At 36.9% G+C, this 16,100-nt stretch overlaps 1 protein-coding gene across 3 annotated transcripts in view; it reads left to right on the forward strand.

Annotated features, from left to right (window-relative positions):
* The window catches only part of znf385a (zinc finger protein 385A), a 104,099-nt gene that overhangs the window by 49,614 nt on the left and 38,385 nt on the right, over positions 1 to 16,100 (forward strand). For 2 of the 3 annotated variants that reach the window (XM_038283125.1, XM_038283126.1), the window contains exon 2: positions 10,142 to 10,293. In XM_038283125.1, coding sequence (XP_038139053.1) covers positions 10,142 to 10,293 — 152 coding nt within the window. Of the gene's footprint in view, positions 1 to 10,141; positions 10,294 to 14,338; positions 14,712 to 16,100 lie in introns of those variants that run through there. The other variant, XM_038283127.1, reaches the window with a different exon arrangement.

Genomic DNA, 16,100 nt, shown 5'->3' on the forward strand with positions numbered 1-16,100 from the left:
TCGTCGGCTGTGTCTGCCCATGTTGAGAAATGCAGCCCTGTTCCCTTTGTGTTCTTGTCATCCCAGGCTGTCCCCTACCATTAACCCTGGCAGCTATTTCTCTGTCATTATTGACCTCAAAACAGTGCAAACACTTACTGTCATCTCATAGAACACACATGTGTACATAAAGAGAATCAAACAGGCTTTTCAAAGCAAAATGGTTTAACATTTGTAATTTGGGTATCAATATAGCTCTGAATTGTAAATTTTGAATAGAAAATTCTGTACAATTTGGATTAAATTGACATATTAAGTGAGTCTATTACTCTAGTCTTTAATAGGCTGTTGCACGTTTTACCTCACAATGTAGTATGTAGATGCACCAATAGATTATCATTATAGTGGTCTAATTACTTTATGGTAGTACCACTGACAAATGCTACATCGTTATTGTAGAAGCTAAACTTTTAAGGTGCATTTAGGGATAACTCTTTTTAATTCCTAAAGATCAACATAGTCATGTTTAAAACTTTGTTTCAATTAGTTCAGTAGAAAAGAACAGAAGCCAAACCTGGTAATGCTTACCTTATAAAGAAGACAATGAGTTAAAATGTCCATCTGCCTCTATAACACAAACAACTGCATTAGCCCTGATGTTATTTTTCTTACAATTCAGTTCAGTGTAAAATGTGGGGATTGAAAAAGACAAGCATACAGTAGGAATATAGGGGAATGAAGGCAGACTTTTAGCGCATTCCATCCAATTATTTTTGCATTATGGCTTCCCCCCATAGCCAATCTTTCTTCTCCCAATCTTTTGTGGAGTACCCAGTCATCCCGCGTGAGTCTACTGAAGAAACAGAGAGATAGTTAAATCCTCCCTGCCTTGATGAAGCTGCTTAGGAGAGATCAAGGTAGGATCTTTTGGGGGACTTTTTAAGGCCTGCTACTGTCATATTATCTTCCTAGGGTGTCATTACCACCATAGCTAGTCTGTCATTAGACAAAATGTTCTCCTTTGGGAGGGAAGGAAATATTTAATCTGGCTGATAGGAAAATCAGGTTAAACAAAGATTTCTGTGTTTTTCCAGTAGAAAATAGATGTTTTGTTGTATTGAATGATATTAACCTCTAAGAAGGGTTTAACATAAAGAAATGTCTATGATCAGAGTACAAACAAAAATAACAATTTTTTTGGTTAGTTCTTCTCTTAGAAGGAGAGTGATGGATTCTTTGTACCTTCACCAGAAAAATGCAAACAAGCCAAATGAGCCATGGACATTCTGCATACTGATTACTTGTTGGAAGCTGTTTTAACTTTGTCTGACCTTGTGCTGCGGGTGTTTGTTCCACCAACAGAGCATAATATCATACAAGTTTTAGCATGTGGTCAGGTTACAATAGAATTATGAAAAAGAAATGTGGATTTTAAACACAGCCAGGAAAATAAGGATTGAACATGTCAACACCTTTTACTGTGACTTTAAGCAGATTTTATTAACACCCATGGTGATACATGCCTTAAGAAGAATAAAGAAGAAATATTAGACCAGGAGAAACCTTTGTCTAAAAGATCAGAACAAAAAAGAAAAAGCACAGGAGACATGTTCTAAAATGACTTGATATGTAGAATGCAAGCCTTTTTTGGTTGTGGCAGCTTCAAGATATCACTTCTTTGTAGAAATTAGTCACCTGCCTTGATGCACTCAAATAGTCCTTAAACTCTTTCTCCCTTTTTAAATTGTCTACATCTATGCCTCATTTATTCATTTCCTCTTCAGGTTCTTCTAATTCTATCATTTGCTGAAAAATAGTCCCATACAATGAAAACTTCACTCCACTGTTAATAGGTTTTTTTGGGAGTGATGTGCTGTGAAATACCTTCTCTGAACATGCTGTGTGCAACAGAGATCAGTTGGGGTCTCATCTGTTCAAAAAAAGGCTATTCTAGCATTTCTTTAGGATAGCTAAATGATTAGCACAGAACTTTGGAGGAGTTTGAATAATTACTTATTTCTTCAATGGTGGAGTCTTGTTCAGTATGTGTTTATCAAAGCCATTTTAACTGTATTACTTGATCTTGTCGTGGAAAAATTATAACTGCTGATTCCAGGTAGTTTTCAAGCACACCACATTTGGTCAAGCTTGAAAGGTTCAGTTTAGACAACTGGACACAACGTTTTCTAGAAAACGTTTCACCTCTCATTCACTAATTGTCACCATAAAAGGCAAAACGCCCTCTAGAAAAGTTCACGTCCAATTGCATTAACTGAATTTTTAAAGCTTGACCATGACCTTGATGACTGAGAATCTTCATGGACTGTAATGGGTCCTTCGCCACTTAAAAACTGCTGATCATTGTTTTGATTGATCTGGTCATAGCTGGTTTTTGGTAAGATTTCTTTTTCCATTATTGTCCCTGTATTGCTCTTTGGAGAGTTCAGAATCTCAAACATGCATGTGTAAGGAATGTTTTGCAATAAATATTAAAGGTTTTAAGGGAGCTCTTTGCTTTTACCTATCATTAAATGTTTCTTGTAAAATAACTTGTTTATAAAAACCTTCATATTGCTTCAGAGAATTCTACACCAGCTAATATTTGCTGTTTGGGGACATTAAATACTAACAGCTGGTCTTGGTTGTCTTTGGCTAATTGCCCCTTATTTTGTCTTTAGTTCATTATCTATTCACATTGCCATCCCGCTTTATTACACTAATTTCTGTACATTTCTATTTTAATTACTGTGTATGTGTGGGTGACTTGGGCTGTTTATATCTGATGGGTCTCATGTCAATATCCTAATCAAAAAGATATGTGTTAAAAAAAAAACTGTTCCTGCAAACGCTTGTTTTACTCCACTCTACCATTTTTGCAAGTGGACAGTATTCTGAATCTCTTCAAAAACCTGACTTCAAGAAAACATGTAGCTTTGCACCAGGAATTGAACTCTCAGACTAACAAACTTGTACAGAGACAGAGACAAACATTACTCAAATTTTCAAATGCAAACACAGAAGCCTCCTCTAATCTAAAGCAATGAAACAAGTTTTAGCATTGCCGTGCGGAAGTATGCTGTTTAAGTCAAGCATCACGCCAGCAGATCATACAGATCTTTATCTCTGTCCATTTACCTTTTATGCCTCTTAAAAATTAACATTACCGGTAATAAAAAAATTTCAATTTGCATAAAGCAATTATAGATAGATTTAGGAGAAATTAAGCTCTATAAAACTTTCTTGTTAACCTCAGGGCTGAGCTTGAAGTGCTCTGCAGCACACTCTGGTGGCTATTCGGATTCAAATTTGCTATATTTTATAATATTTGTGCATTTTTGCATTCATAACTTTATTTTGTTAACATTAACTGTGTTGAGTAAACTGCAACGTTAGCTCTATTATTATTGATTTATTAAACTTGGTAGGAAAACTGCTAGAAGGGAGCTGCCTCTGCAGGTCTTTTTTCTTTGAAACAGTATTCAAGACGCAGCTTTAAGATAACCGCTGTTCTTTACTTGGGCAGTTTTTTAGTGCTAAATAATTAGAACCATATGCTTGGAATAAAAGTCGTGGTTAATTAGAGCCAGAGAGATTTATTAGGTGTTTAAAGAACAAAATTCATTCATTGCTCATCATGGAAAAGGCAAGAAAGTAAACCTGTTAGAGGTAAAATGTTGAAAGAGAAATATTTTTTATTTTTATATTAATTTTCTCTCAATAGAGACATATTCTATTGAGACTGCATTTAATGAATGCAGAAAAAAAAACTTTTAGGGATATATTTGTTTCTTAAACCCATTTTCAATAAGAAAAAAATCCTGAATAAAGTGCAAGAGAACTATTTCCTGCTTAAGTTTACCTACCAAAAAGCAGTACATTTTTATTATTTGTGTATAACCCTGATCTCTGCATCACTCCAACTGCTGTATAAAAGCCTTGGAGTTTTTAGACCATAATCAAAACCAAGGAACACAGCAATGCCAAGAATAAAAATAAATAAATAAAAATCCTTCAGAAATAGTGGAAAGACTTGAAAACTGCTTTTGCTTTCTATATATCTGGTCTATTTCAAAGTGATGAAAGGAGGACTGCACAATACAAATATCGTTTAAAAGAGAATGTTATGTGGAAAGTGATGCTTTTCCATCTGAATATGATAAATAGTCCTACTTGTGTTGAACACTTGGGGTTAATCCAAACAAGAAAACATAGTAAACTGTTAGAATAAGACAGAACATGTCAGTGATGTATGATTTTTTTGTGAGTGTGAGGAGAAAAATGAGATTTGATGAGAAGCACTGGCTGGATTATACTGAGAGGTTCTCCCTCTGCTGCCTCTTGGCCTCTTTAAATCATTTTACTGACTCAGAGTTTCCTCAATAATGTATACATTAACTGAAGGCAGGTTTTCTCAGGATTTAGAGGCAGCAGTTATTCTGAAACCCCAATGCTCTAAAAACCTTTGGTCTATAACATGAATAATGAATGGCCCATGGTAAATCAGAAAAGCTGCAACCTGCTGAAAATGTTTAAAGACATATAATGCTACAATTCTTAGATATAGGCGCATTGTGCAAATCCAAATCAGGGATTATGTATGAGATCTGATCAGCACATCTGTTGGTGATATTCCAGCATCAAACAAATCAACATCCAATGATGAGCTTTTTAGCTTATATTGGTGAACAGGTGCCTGCATCACAGACCTGCAGAAATACAATTTGGAAGAGTCACCTCTTCCTACTGCCAAATATCCTGGCACATCTGTGGCTGCCCAGCATGGCTGTTGCTAGCTACGCTGCTCCCATTGTTTTCTCCTGAAAGCACCCAATGGTCATGGGAAAAAACAGCCTGAACAGATTCTGGAGCAACCCACACAGGCTGTTAGATAATCTAAAGACATGAAAAGGTTCTCTTAGCCTAGATTCTGTAAACAGCTTTTTTTGTCTTGCAGCCTCACAAGGAAAACACACATTGGTGCTTTTCTCAAACAGAGCTGTACCCTTAGCAACGCTTCAACATTACTGTACTGTACATTCACAAAGATGAACAAAAGCAGTTAATCACATTTTGTGGAGCATAAAATATGCCTTATTTCCTATGTAGTAGTTTGGAACTTTTATCTTCAATTTTATACATATTCTGTTTTCATGTTGTCTGTATGGAGAATTAATTATAAAACCGTCCTTAAGCTTAATTTTATTTAGTTTGTCAAAAAGGTTTTATAAGTACTATGTTCTTTATACCAGTTTATAATGCCAGTAGCTATCTAGTCTGTGAAATTTTTGTATGTACTGTATCTCTACTCTGAAAAGATGTTTGCAGAGGGGATTCATGTCATGACATGGATAGAGCCAACGCTTTATTTAATTTCACAGACTTTGCTCCTGAAACTGTTATAATATGCAGTTTATGATGATATATTTTCCTATTTTGATATCTTGAATATGTGTGTAAATATGCATTTTGAAGGGAATAATCTAAGCTTTTAAAGCCAAGTCAGACAAAGAGCAACAGAGAACCAAAACAAAAACAGAGGACAGGATCAAAATCCTAATCTTCTGTTTCAAAATTTGGTTTTGCAATTGTTTTTATTTAGAGCCTACATTTTAAATCTCCATAACCCTTTTTGTGTTATTGTCAACATTGGATGGTGAAGTTGCTTGAGGACCCAGATGCAGAGACAAGTGAAGCAGGGATGAGTTCTAGAGAGGTTTAATTGCAGACCAAACAGCAGCAGAGGCAGAAATCCAGAAATCCAACTTCAAATATAAAACAAACCAAAATCATGGAGACATCAGGGGAAAAACGAGTCTGAGGAGCCGGGGAGAGACGAGCAGAGTAGACAATACAGCAACAAGAAGGAACCAGCACTGAGTGACTGCAGACGTGGAGTATTTAAGGACAACCAAACAAAAGGATGGACTAACGAGCTGAATGGGGAGCAGGTGTGGTTGGAACTGGCAATAGGGAATCCAAGGGGAAAGAAAACAATCACAAGGGGGCAACAGAGAGTAACTAAAGAATGCTTGAAGATCATAGAAAATAAAAACAAAACAACTGATAACAGAAAACTGAAAACTCAGAGTCACAACAAATAAGAACCATAACAGTTATGGCTTTACTCATAAGTGGTCTGGCTTTTCCAGGCAGATCACTGTTTGGTGTTTAAAATTTTGTCCTAAATTTTAAAGAGAGGAGCTGTGACAATCTAACGCTTGTGACGGACCTAAAAGCCTGTGCCTTCCTCAAATTAAGACATGCAGATATTTATGCTGAAACAAATCAAGGGAAAAAGCTGTTCCTCATTGAAACATCTGGTAAATTTATGAGGATGTGTGTTTTTACGTGTTTTCCTAGATGCAAAAATCAAGTGGTCAATAACAATGTTTTAAAGAGACTAGACAAACAAGGTATTTCAGACAAGATGATAAAAAAAGTCTGCTGCTTTTATGATGTAATGTTTCTCCTTTCTGCTCTCTGATTTCCCACCAGCTGCCCTGCACTGAAACATGCAGCCATTGCGTCTATACTTGCTTTTCCTTGCAAGGTTGCAGGGTGGCTGGTGGCTAAAATGAAAGTTTTTTGTGTGGAATATAAACACCAACATCTTTTATAATCTGAGGACATTTTTTTAATTTAAAAAATCTCCTAAACCTAAAGTGTCAAACAATGAAGGGAAATCCAATTTAAGTTAGTCTGTGTAAAGGTGCTAAACAAACAAGGGTAAACAGAAAAAGAAAAAAAAAATGATCATATTTGAGACAGGATATTATTTGGGGGTTTAAGTTCAATTAAAAAGAGGGAATTGTGTATACTGTTGTTGCATAATAGAACAGATGGGTACATTAAAGTCAACACTAAAAAAGCCACTACAGCTTGTAGCAGCTTCAGCTGAAATCTTTTTCTATCATCATAAGCCTCCTTAAGACTCCAAAAAGCTTTTTTGTCACAGTGCCACAAACAGACCGTGCAAAAAGAGGAAACAAAATACTCCGCTAGAAGGTGTTTACTGATGAGGTGTTTTCCTCAGTTTCAAAACTGAGGAATCGGTCCATTTTGCCCTTTTTCATCTGAGTTCAAATACACTGTGTGTACAGCTTAAACAACATGGAAAAACGCTACAGTTGCCCGCACACTCTATCTCATCTTCTATAAAGTTATTTGTTTGATTTACTGCATAAGAAGATCCCTAAAGACAGATTGAATTAATGTGATAATTATAAACTGTAGCCCAAGTGAGATTTAGCTTTCTGACAAACACCCACACTCAAACACACACTTCCACAAAGTACACTTGTCCCTAATGGGACACACTCTGTCTTTGCCTGAAGAATGTCTGCTCGTCTCTCTTACGTCTGGTCCCGCAGCCTCAGTGGATCCTCCTTCCTCTGGCCACTGCTGTAGCGACACATCCTGTCCTCTAGTCAGCCCGTCTCTCTGTCTGCCTGCCAGACACTGCTGGACCCACTGCCAGCTGCAGCCCCTGTGCACAGGGGTAGAGTGAGGGGTGTGTGGTAACATCACTGCTGTGAAAATTCAGCAAACAAAGTGGTTTCAAGTAAACCACAGACCAATGCTACCAGCTTGTGCCAAGAGCCAAATGCAGGCCATGTGTCAAGATTGATGTATTCTAGCAACATAATAGGTCTGAGCAGTGAAAGAACTGTGAAGGCCTAATCAACTGAAGGATTTATTTTTCTATATTATCATTATGGCGTTTTAGACAGAAAGATATTTAATAACTGAGCAAAATTGTGCCCCTAAGCTAATGTTTTGATTTTTACAAAACTAAAAAAGGGACTTTGCCAAATAGATATTTTGGAGGACCTTGCTATCTATATAAAAACATTTAAAAATGAGTCAGTGGCAGATGTTGACTTGTTAATGACATTCAGGATCATGGTTTTGATCTGCTAGTGCATGTGTTTGCTAGTGAAGACTGATGGCTTGCTCTGTGAAGGACTCTTTCATGCATAACCAGAGGTAATGACGCAGTCCACCACACCTTTAGGCCTACAGATGTGCAGCAGAAGGCAGCAAACTTCTGCTCAGGCTACATTTTGACCTTGATGCAACATTAATCTCTCTACCAATTCTCATCTAACCCGTGATTTCAGATCTTAACATTTTGAGTCTCCATCCAATAACATTGTATTTCTCTATGTAGTAGTCTTGTGATGCACTCTTATTAATTATGGTTAACATTTGACAAAAACAAAGATGTAAATTAAGGCTCACTTATTTTACATGTTTAGGCATTGAAGTTAGAAATGCCTGTAGGGGAGAGGAAGTAGATCAGTAGCTTATAGCGATCCCAAAAAGAAGAGCAGCAAAGCTTTAAGTCTCAGAGGAATTTAAAAGCCATAGAAATCCAGTCGTGGATATTAAGAGGCTTAATCTAAGAGCTTGCTGAGGCTGAGTTTTGCTATGTGGGCCCCATCACTATCATCCTTGACAGAGGTTAGAGAAGAGGAGAGGGGGATAAGGAAGAAAAGAAGGCAAATGGGAACACTGATGGGAAAAAATATTAAGAGAGATGAATATGTATTTCAACAGGAGAATTAGAAATCAGCTTAGTTCAACATTTGTCACGTTTCTCTCTGTGTAACTAGACTCTGGTTATGGTTACAGCTTTTAGCCTCAATTGCAAGTAGTCTGTGTCTAGCATGGATGCCGACATCCGAGCCACTATACTGTAACCAGACACAACCACACCACGGAAGTCAGCATCATGAAGTAGTTTTTGTCGAGATTAAAATCCATTAAGAATATGAAATCATCCCACTGAATTTGTTGATAGTAGCACAGAAGGGCAATGGATAGCAGGAATTCACACTGCGTCTCTGTAGTGATGCATAATAAAATGCACCAAATCGCAAAGATCTTTGCATTGGATGAGACAAGCAACAATCACAACGTATATTACTGTTCATTTGAAGCAAGAAACATGCACAAAACAATTTGGAGATGGCATTTAAACTGTCTTTAACATCCTATACTTGCATTTAGCACAGTAACTAATACTTTCTTACAAAGAAAGCAGACCTTTACCTTTAGGTTGGGATTTTTGAACACAGTTTTTATATTCTTTTATTTTTCCTTCATTAAAGTAAAAAATTGAAAACTCAAAAGAATAAAACGGAACCTTTGCCGCAGCTACAACATTAAGCTTTACAAGTTTGGAAGTTTAAAAGAGTTATTGGTATAAATATCTGTATCAACCCAATAATACGAGCAGAACTACCGTTCAAGAAGGTGACAAAAGCTGCTGAAGAGGGTCCACTCCACATTGAACACATCCTTCACTGCCACGTATTGAAAAGCCATTCATGTAAGCAAGAAGACCTTGCTGCAAATACCACAAAAGGCTACATACAGTTAGTACAAACTGGTATCAGCTTCTACAAACTCTATTTTAAGATAAATCTGTGTTTTGGTGACAATAGATACAAAGTATTGGACCAAAATGTCCATTATTAATGTAAGAGAAAAAGGGGAACGTTTGTGAAATAAAGAACACCAACATTTTTTTTTTATGCAGTTTATAAACGATTTATTAAATATCTGGTTTCAGTTAGTGCTGTGCAACATGACTGAAAAAAGTATCATACCATCATACCTTTCATAACAGTTGATGTCAATAATTGTTGGTTTGTTGCTTTTGTTTTCACTTGATTGAAAAATGACTCTAATTCCATTTTAACATAACCTTTAAAAATAAGCCCTACCATCACACTAGTTCACATAGCTTGGCAGAGAGGTTGAGAGGCTAAATCATTTCCTCTGCATTCACCTCCCAGATGCAGTGTGGTTCTGGATAAGAGTTTGGTGAAATTATACGTCATTCTATCCGATGCATTTTTATTGATATTGATCACATGTCTATCTTGATATATTGTTATTGTTTTATTGCCTAGCCCTCTCTTCAATTGTATGTATAAACCCATGAAATATGGCTTAATGTGGCGCATTTCATAGAGAAGAGAGCTCAGCATAACCTAGAGGCTCTGTTTTACCTCACCTTAATCTTCATGCATGTTACATTATTTCACAAAAAATATTAGAAGCATGAAGTGGCTTTTTAAATGTGTGATTCTCAATGAATAAAATCATAAACATATAACTATGCCTTTTTGTGTGTTTGTCTTTTTGATATCAGGAGGCATTAATCGGGCTGGGGCAGCAGTACCAACATTCCTGCGCACCCCCACAGTCATCCAGCCACATCTGGACATGAAGCCCTTCCTACAGTTTCCAATGGAAAGCCCACCTCCTCCGCACAGCATGAGTCTCTTCCACAACTTCAGCACGGTTAGAAACAAACACAACATGCTCCAGTCTTTAAAAAGTCCTGTGTAAAATCTCAGTCATCTTGATCATGACAACCACAAAACAGACTTGCTATCAGTGTATCAACCCTCCAGACCACTCAGGTCTTCCGGCTCCAGTCTGCTCTGCATACCTAGAACCAGAACTAAACATGGAGAAGCAGCATTTAGTTCCTATGCTCCACTTATCTGGAACAAACTTCCAGAAAACTGTAAAAGTGCGGAAAGCCTGAGTTCCTTTAAATCAAGACTAAAACCACAATTGTTTAGGATTGCCTTGGACTGTTCTAGTTAAACAGTTCAACTGAAACATCATTAGTTCAACTTTTTTATTTTCTTTAGTCCAACTGTTTTTAATATTCTTTTTTGTTTCTGCATTTTTTATTTTATTTTTTTCTACTTGTTCTGTTTTGTTTTCCTATATTTTAATCATGTAAAGCTCTTTGCATTGTCTTTGTACTGAATTGTGCTATACAAATAAATTTGCCTTGCCTTAAAACAGAGGCAAGAGGGCTTTTCAGAAGGCGTTTCAACTCATATCCCAACACCTGTCAATTTTGTCATCTAGCACTAGAGCAATCTGTAGTAGGAGTGCTGATTGAGCTTTAAGGTCCAGCCCTCTCGGCATATTCCAATTTAAATACAAATCAAGAATCAACCCAACCTTCTCCTGGGTTGTTGACAAATTTTGTTGTGTATGTGTTTGAATCATGATGAGTATGCTTGTGTAATATTCCCTCAGGAAATCATTCAAACAATATGGTTACCCAAAGTGGGAATTTAATAAGTAGGCCAAAAAAGCTATCGATACGATTACAAAGACAGACTGTCTACACTGCACCTTCAGATGCATGTATACTGTATGCTTCAGAAATATGCCTTGCAATAGTTACATTTTATTGCCACTTGTGAAAGTGCATCAAGAGCCTACAGCCTTGTATAGTAGATTAGCAATGTACAGCAATTTCAACATACAACTGTTTCATATGCAAATACTATCAAAGGGCAAAAATTAAAGAGGAGTTTCAAGGCCATCCTTAAAGCTGCAGACTTCAAACCCAGCAGTTTGTTTGAAGTTGTTTGTTCTTAGTGAGCAGATGATCTTCCTTCTGTCTCTTCTGGTCTCTAACTATCAGCTTTCTGAGAAGACTGTGGAGACATTCAGCATCTCGCCAGCTCAGCATAATGTGTAGTGTCTGCTGCTCCTTTAGGCTCCAATGAACAATGTCAACAGCTTTCTTGTCAGCAATGTGTAAAATCATTCCTGGGCCATGTCCCCATATGTCATCTGGGATATTTAGCTGCAGACTGTAAAGGGAAAACATAGCAATGCCCTTTACCTAATATACACATGCATTTTAATAATTCATCTCGGTCCAGGGATACATGCTATATAATATTCAACATGCTTTAATAATAAAAAGCTATTAATGTTTCTCAGAGGACAATAAAAAGAAAGGAATGTTGACGGCCAAACTAACAAGTCATTTGCCATTCTATGCAGCAGCATATGTGGATTTATAGACAATCACTTTTCTCTTGCTTCTTTTAACAGAGATTTATAATCTCTTCCTGCTTTACTCTCACTTCCTCTTCAGAACTCCCACCAGATTTCTCCCTTTCATTGGCTTTTTTGTTATATCCCTGCTCCCCATCCTCGTCTTCAGAGAGTTATGTAGATTTGAAGGTCTACAGGGATTTGACAGATGTTAATAGCGGTTGTAGTTGACAGTTGAGAGCTCCAGTTAAGTGAGATGTTTTTTTAGGTCTTTTACCAGGAGAGGGCGCTATAGGAAAAGATTGAAGGACACTCTGACCTTAGACTGACAGACTTGCAGACACACAAAGGACATAATAGCACAAAAATACAGAAGAGGGATGAGTGACTTGCACATTATTCCTAAAATTGCAGCTTATGTTGAATAAATGTTGTTTGGTTTGGTTGGTTAATAGAACAGAATTCCTTTTTCTTATGTAGATCTTGCATAGTATCGAATTTGCAGTGTGCTGTGTAATCACACACAAAAAAGTAGCTTCTTTTGTAGCTGCTAAAGACAGCTATTTTTTTGGTTGTGGAGAAAGTAGTGGCCCTCTGCAGTTTATTAGATTTTTCATTTTATTTAGTTTTGCAAGAAGAAAACAATTAGCAAGGGTAGTCTGTAGGCTTTCTATGTATATTTCTTCATGCCTCTCTACAGCAACACATTAAGGTTTACATACATTTAATCGCAAACATATTGTTTTAATAAATAGGCTGCAGTTCAGCTGTGCAAATTGTCACTGTTCATCTGACAGCTGGTACTTCTGTCAGTCCTTTTTTTATACTTGATCTGGGCTCAGATTTGTACAGATATAATGAGACTGCACTCCACAATGACAGTTATTAGCCCCATAGCAGAGCAGAGAAATGGCATCTCCTAAAGCCAAATACAGCTTTAATTGTCTTCTAATGGGATTTGCCCTGTAGCTGCTTGTCTCTTCCAATGTGCCTGTAGGCAGAGATGAGGCTGATTTCTATTTCTGCTTCAGGTTTTTGATGTAGACATGTGTTCATGCACTTTAGGGCTGAACAGCCTTTACTGATGCAAAAGCAGAGAGAATTTTTTTTTACAACTTTGACAAAATTACAAGAATATGGGACTTTAAATGTTATTAATCAACTTATAGTCAAGATTAGAATATTTGGGTTATAAAACAACTTTTTCCTGTTTTGTTGTTTTTTAAACAAAATAATGAGTTTTGAAAGATATGTTTAAATATGAATTGTGGTGTGAGACGCTTTAAAAATAATAAAAATTAGGGCTTATTCTCTCCATCATCCTAAAGGTCAACTTATGTCTGTGACAAATAAAAAGCAAGCAGAAGCTAGACAGAGATATTAATTTAACATTAAAACCTCATTAACATTAATTTGACTAAACATGTATAATATACACAAAAAAACTGGGAAAAAAATTGTAGAGGTATAAGAAAAAATACGATGAATTTAAGTTTTTGCATCCGGTACTGGACCGAAAGCAAAAGGAAATAAGGGCATGACCAGCCCTTAAGCGGATTTTGGACCATAACAGACGAAAATAGTAAAAAACTGGTGTAACAGTAACAGAGTGCAACAAATAAAAGAAGTCAGACTGGCAAAGTAAAACAAGACTCATTAACAAAACAGAGCTGAAATTCCAACAACACAGCTTTTATCACTATTTGTTGGAAAAAAAACCACTCAAAATCCAATAATTTTCCTAACACAGTGAGTCCTTGTATCACAGCTCAAAAAAATCCTATTTATCTGAGCATATTAGATGTAAGGAGGTTGAAGAGCAACTCAAATGAAATTTTCTGTACACTTTAGTGATTCAACAATCACATACATAGATTCAAAAAGACTTTACATAAACATTTCATAACATTTCATGGAGTCAATAGATTTTTATTATCTAAGGTCTTGAAAACGCAGTCACAGATGATCATATTTTACTAAAAATAAAGCAACACTTTGACTAATTACCATACTAAATGTATGCAATGAGAACTATTTTCCTCTAATGATCAGTTAAAAATAAAAAAACAACCAAAAAAACAAAGACAGCTGTCTATGATTAGATATGAAACACCCAGAAATAATAATCTATTCGAGTACTACAAAATGTTGAAGTGCCTTCAATAGATGCCATCCTTTTAATGAGATCTCATCTTTAAATTTTGTTTAATGACAAGTAATATTGTTGTTGTCAAAATAAGATCAATGATAACAAGAAACAATAAAAACCCATGAAATAGGTGATCCATGAACATGTCTTATGTGACAAGTAACATGAGCTTAATTCATTGTATAACAGTCAGAATCAAGGGACTAGGGAAAAAAAAAAACATGACTATGATGTCAGCCTGAAGTGAATGTGGGAAATATAGGCTGAGGGATAGTTAGAAACTTAATCCAGCACCATTTGGTTGAATGAAAATTACATAAAGGGAAGGAGAGCAAGTCGAAGATGCAGAGAGAGAAGGGGAGGAGAAATCTAGGAGGCAGAGAGAGGCAAATACAGTGCAGAGTCTGAGCGAAGTAGTTGGGTGGAGGGAGCTTAACAGCAGATCCATGCACTTGATAGAACATTTGTTAAAGAGAAAAGAGGGGTTTCTTATGTTGCACCTTGAAGAAAGGCAGATGTTTTCAAGAGAGTAAAAACAAAAAGTTACAGCTTGTAATTCATCACTAAGGATTAAGCCTAAGAGTCATTCTGTACCGGGCATTGACACAGTACTAGCAGCTGAATGAGTGAGGACAGTGCACCACACACTTTCAGTCTCACACACGCTGAGACCCAAACCATTGCTTCAGAGAGCAGCTCAAACACAGGAGGGGCAATGCAGCTGCAAACCTCCAGAGACACAGAGGAGAAAATGGTGAGTACATAATATAATTTCTTTGAAACTCCCAACCAGCTGTGTTCTGATCCTTTGGCTCAATGCAAAATGTGCCAGATAAGCTGCTTTTATCTGGCATTCCCTTGCTGGCAGAAACAGTCTTGTAATAGTAAATAGTACATTCCTTTCTGAAGAAAATCTGTTCCTCACATTTGTTTTATTTTAGAGGATCAAAAGCACAACAACCCTTAGAAAAGATAATGGCAGAATTCATCAAAGTGTAAAAGGGTATATTGTAGTGCTAGAAGAGGATTCAGTGTGGTTGAGTTTTAAAGTCATGTAAGGTTGTTGATGTCCTAAAACTGACGTTTTTGTGGTTTACCCACATCTGGGAGAGCTTCCATGAACTCAACAAAGACATGGCTGATTTATCAACATCTATCAAATTCCAGAAATACTACTCCTCCAATTTACCATTACTCTGTGCGATTGGGTTTTGGAAAATCCCTCTGCGGTTGCATCCTTGTGTTTCATTTATTTCATGAGAACATGCTTTCAGAAGGCATTTTGGGTGAGAACGATACATGCCGCCTTACAAACAGCCGTGTTGGCAGCTGTGTTTTTAACAGCTGAAAGGAGCTAATGGATTAGACCAACACCCGGAGAGCTGGGTTTACTGAACCAGGGAGAAACCTGATGATTCATGTGAGACATGGACCACGCCTGCTCGGCCTCATGTTCAACTCTGCTCGGGCATTAAAACAAACAGTCAGATGACTTCCAGGGATTTTAGGCTGCATTGGACAAACTACTTGTTGGAGTGTGGCTTAACAATGCATTTTCCATTGGATCACACACCGTACAGATATTCTCACAGGTGACAGTCCTTTCTACACCTAACCCATTTTAGTTACAAGATGCTTGTACCAGAGTTCATAACTTCATGTGACATAGAACAAAAGTGTTATGTTTGCTTAATAACATTTGCTCTAAAAACTTTTCCTCCTGCTCTGGGGACATGTTTCCTTTAGTGTCTCCTAATAATTAAAAGCTCTTCCACCTTCTCCAACATCTGTTTGAGAACATTAGGAAACATATTGTACCATGAATAGCAAGGAACAGACCAGACAGGTCAGGGAGAATGTTTTGGAGAAGGAAATCTACAAAGACATGGTAGTTTGCAGCTTAACTGCAGAGATCCACCACTCAGGTAGACTCACATGGTCAAACATGACGACGGCAGTATCATGCTTTAGAGATGTTTTTGTGTAGCAAAGAAAGAGAAGTCGAAGTTGAAGAAAAGCTTTGAGGCATTTAATACACAAAAAAACTACAGGCATTATAGGAGCCTATAAAAGGTTTCACAGGACTTCATACTCCATCCTGCAGGACAACAAGAATCAACACCCAAAGCGACAGTGGGAGATT

This window comes from Cyprinodon tularosa, unplaced genomic scaffold (assembly GCF_016077235.1).
Source record: "Cyprinodon tularosa strain WSP-4 unplaced genomic scaffold, ASM1607723v1 ctg19, whole genome shotgun sequence".
Classification (NCBI taxonomy): domain Eukaryota; kingdom Metazoa; phylum Chordata; class Actinopteri; order Cyprinodontiformes; family Cyprinodontidae; genus Cyprinodon; species Cyprinodon tularosa.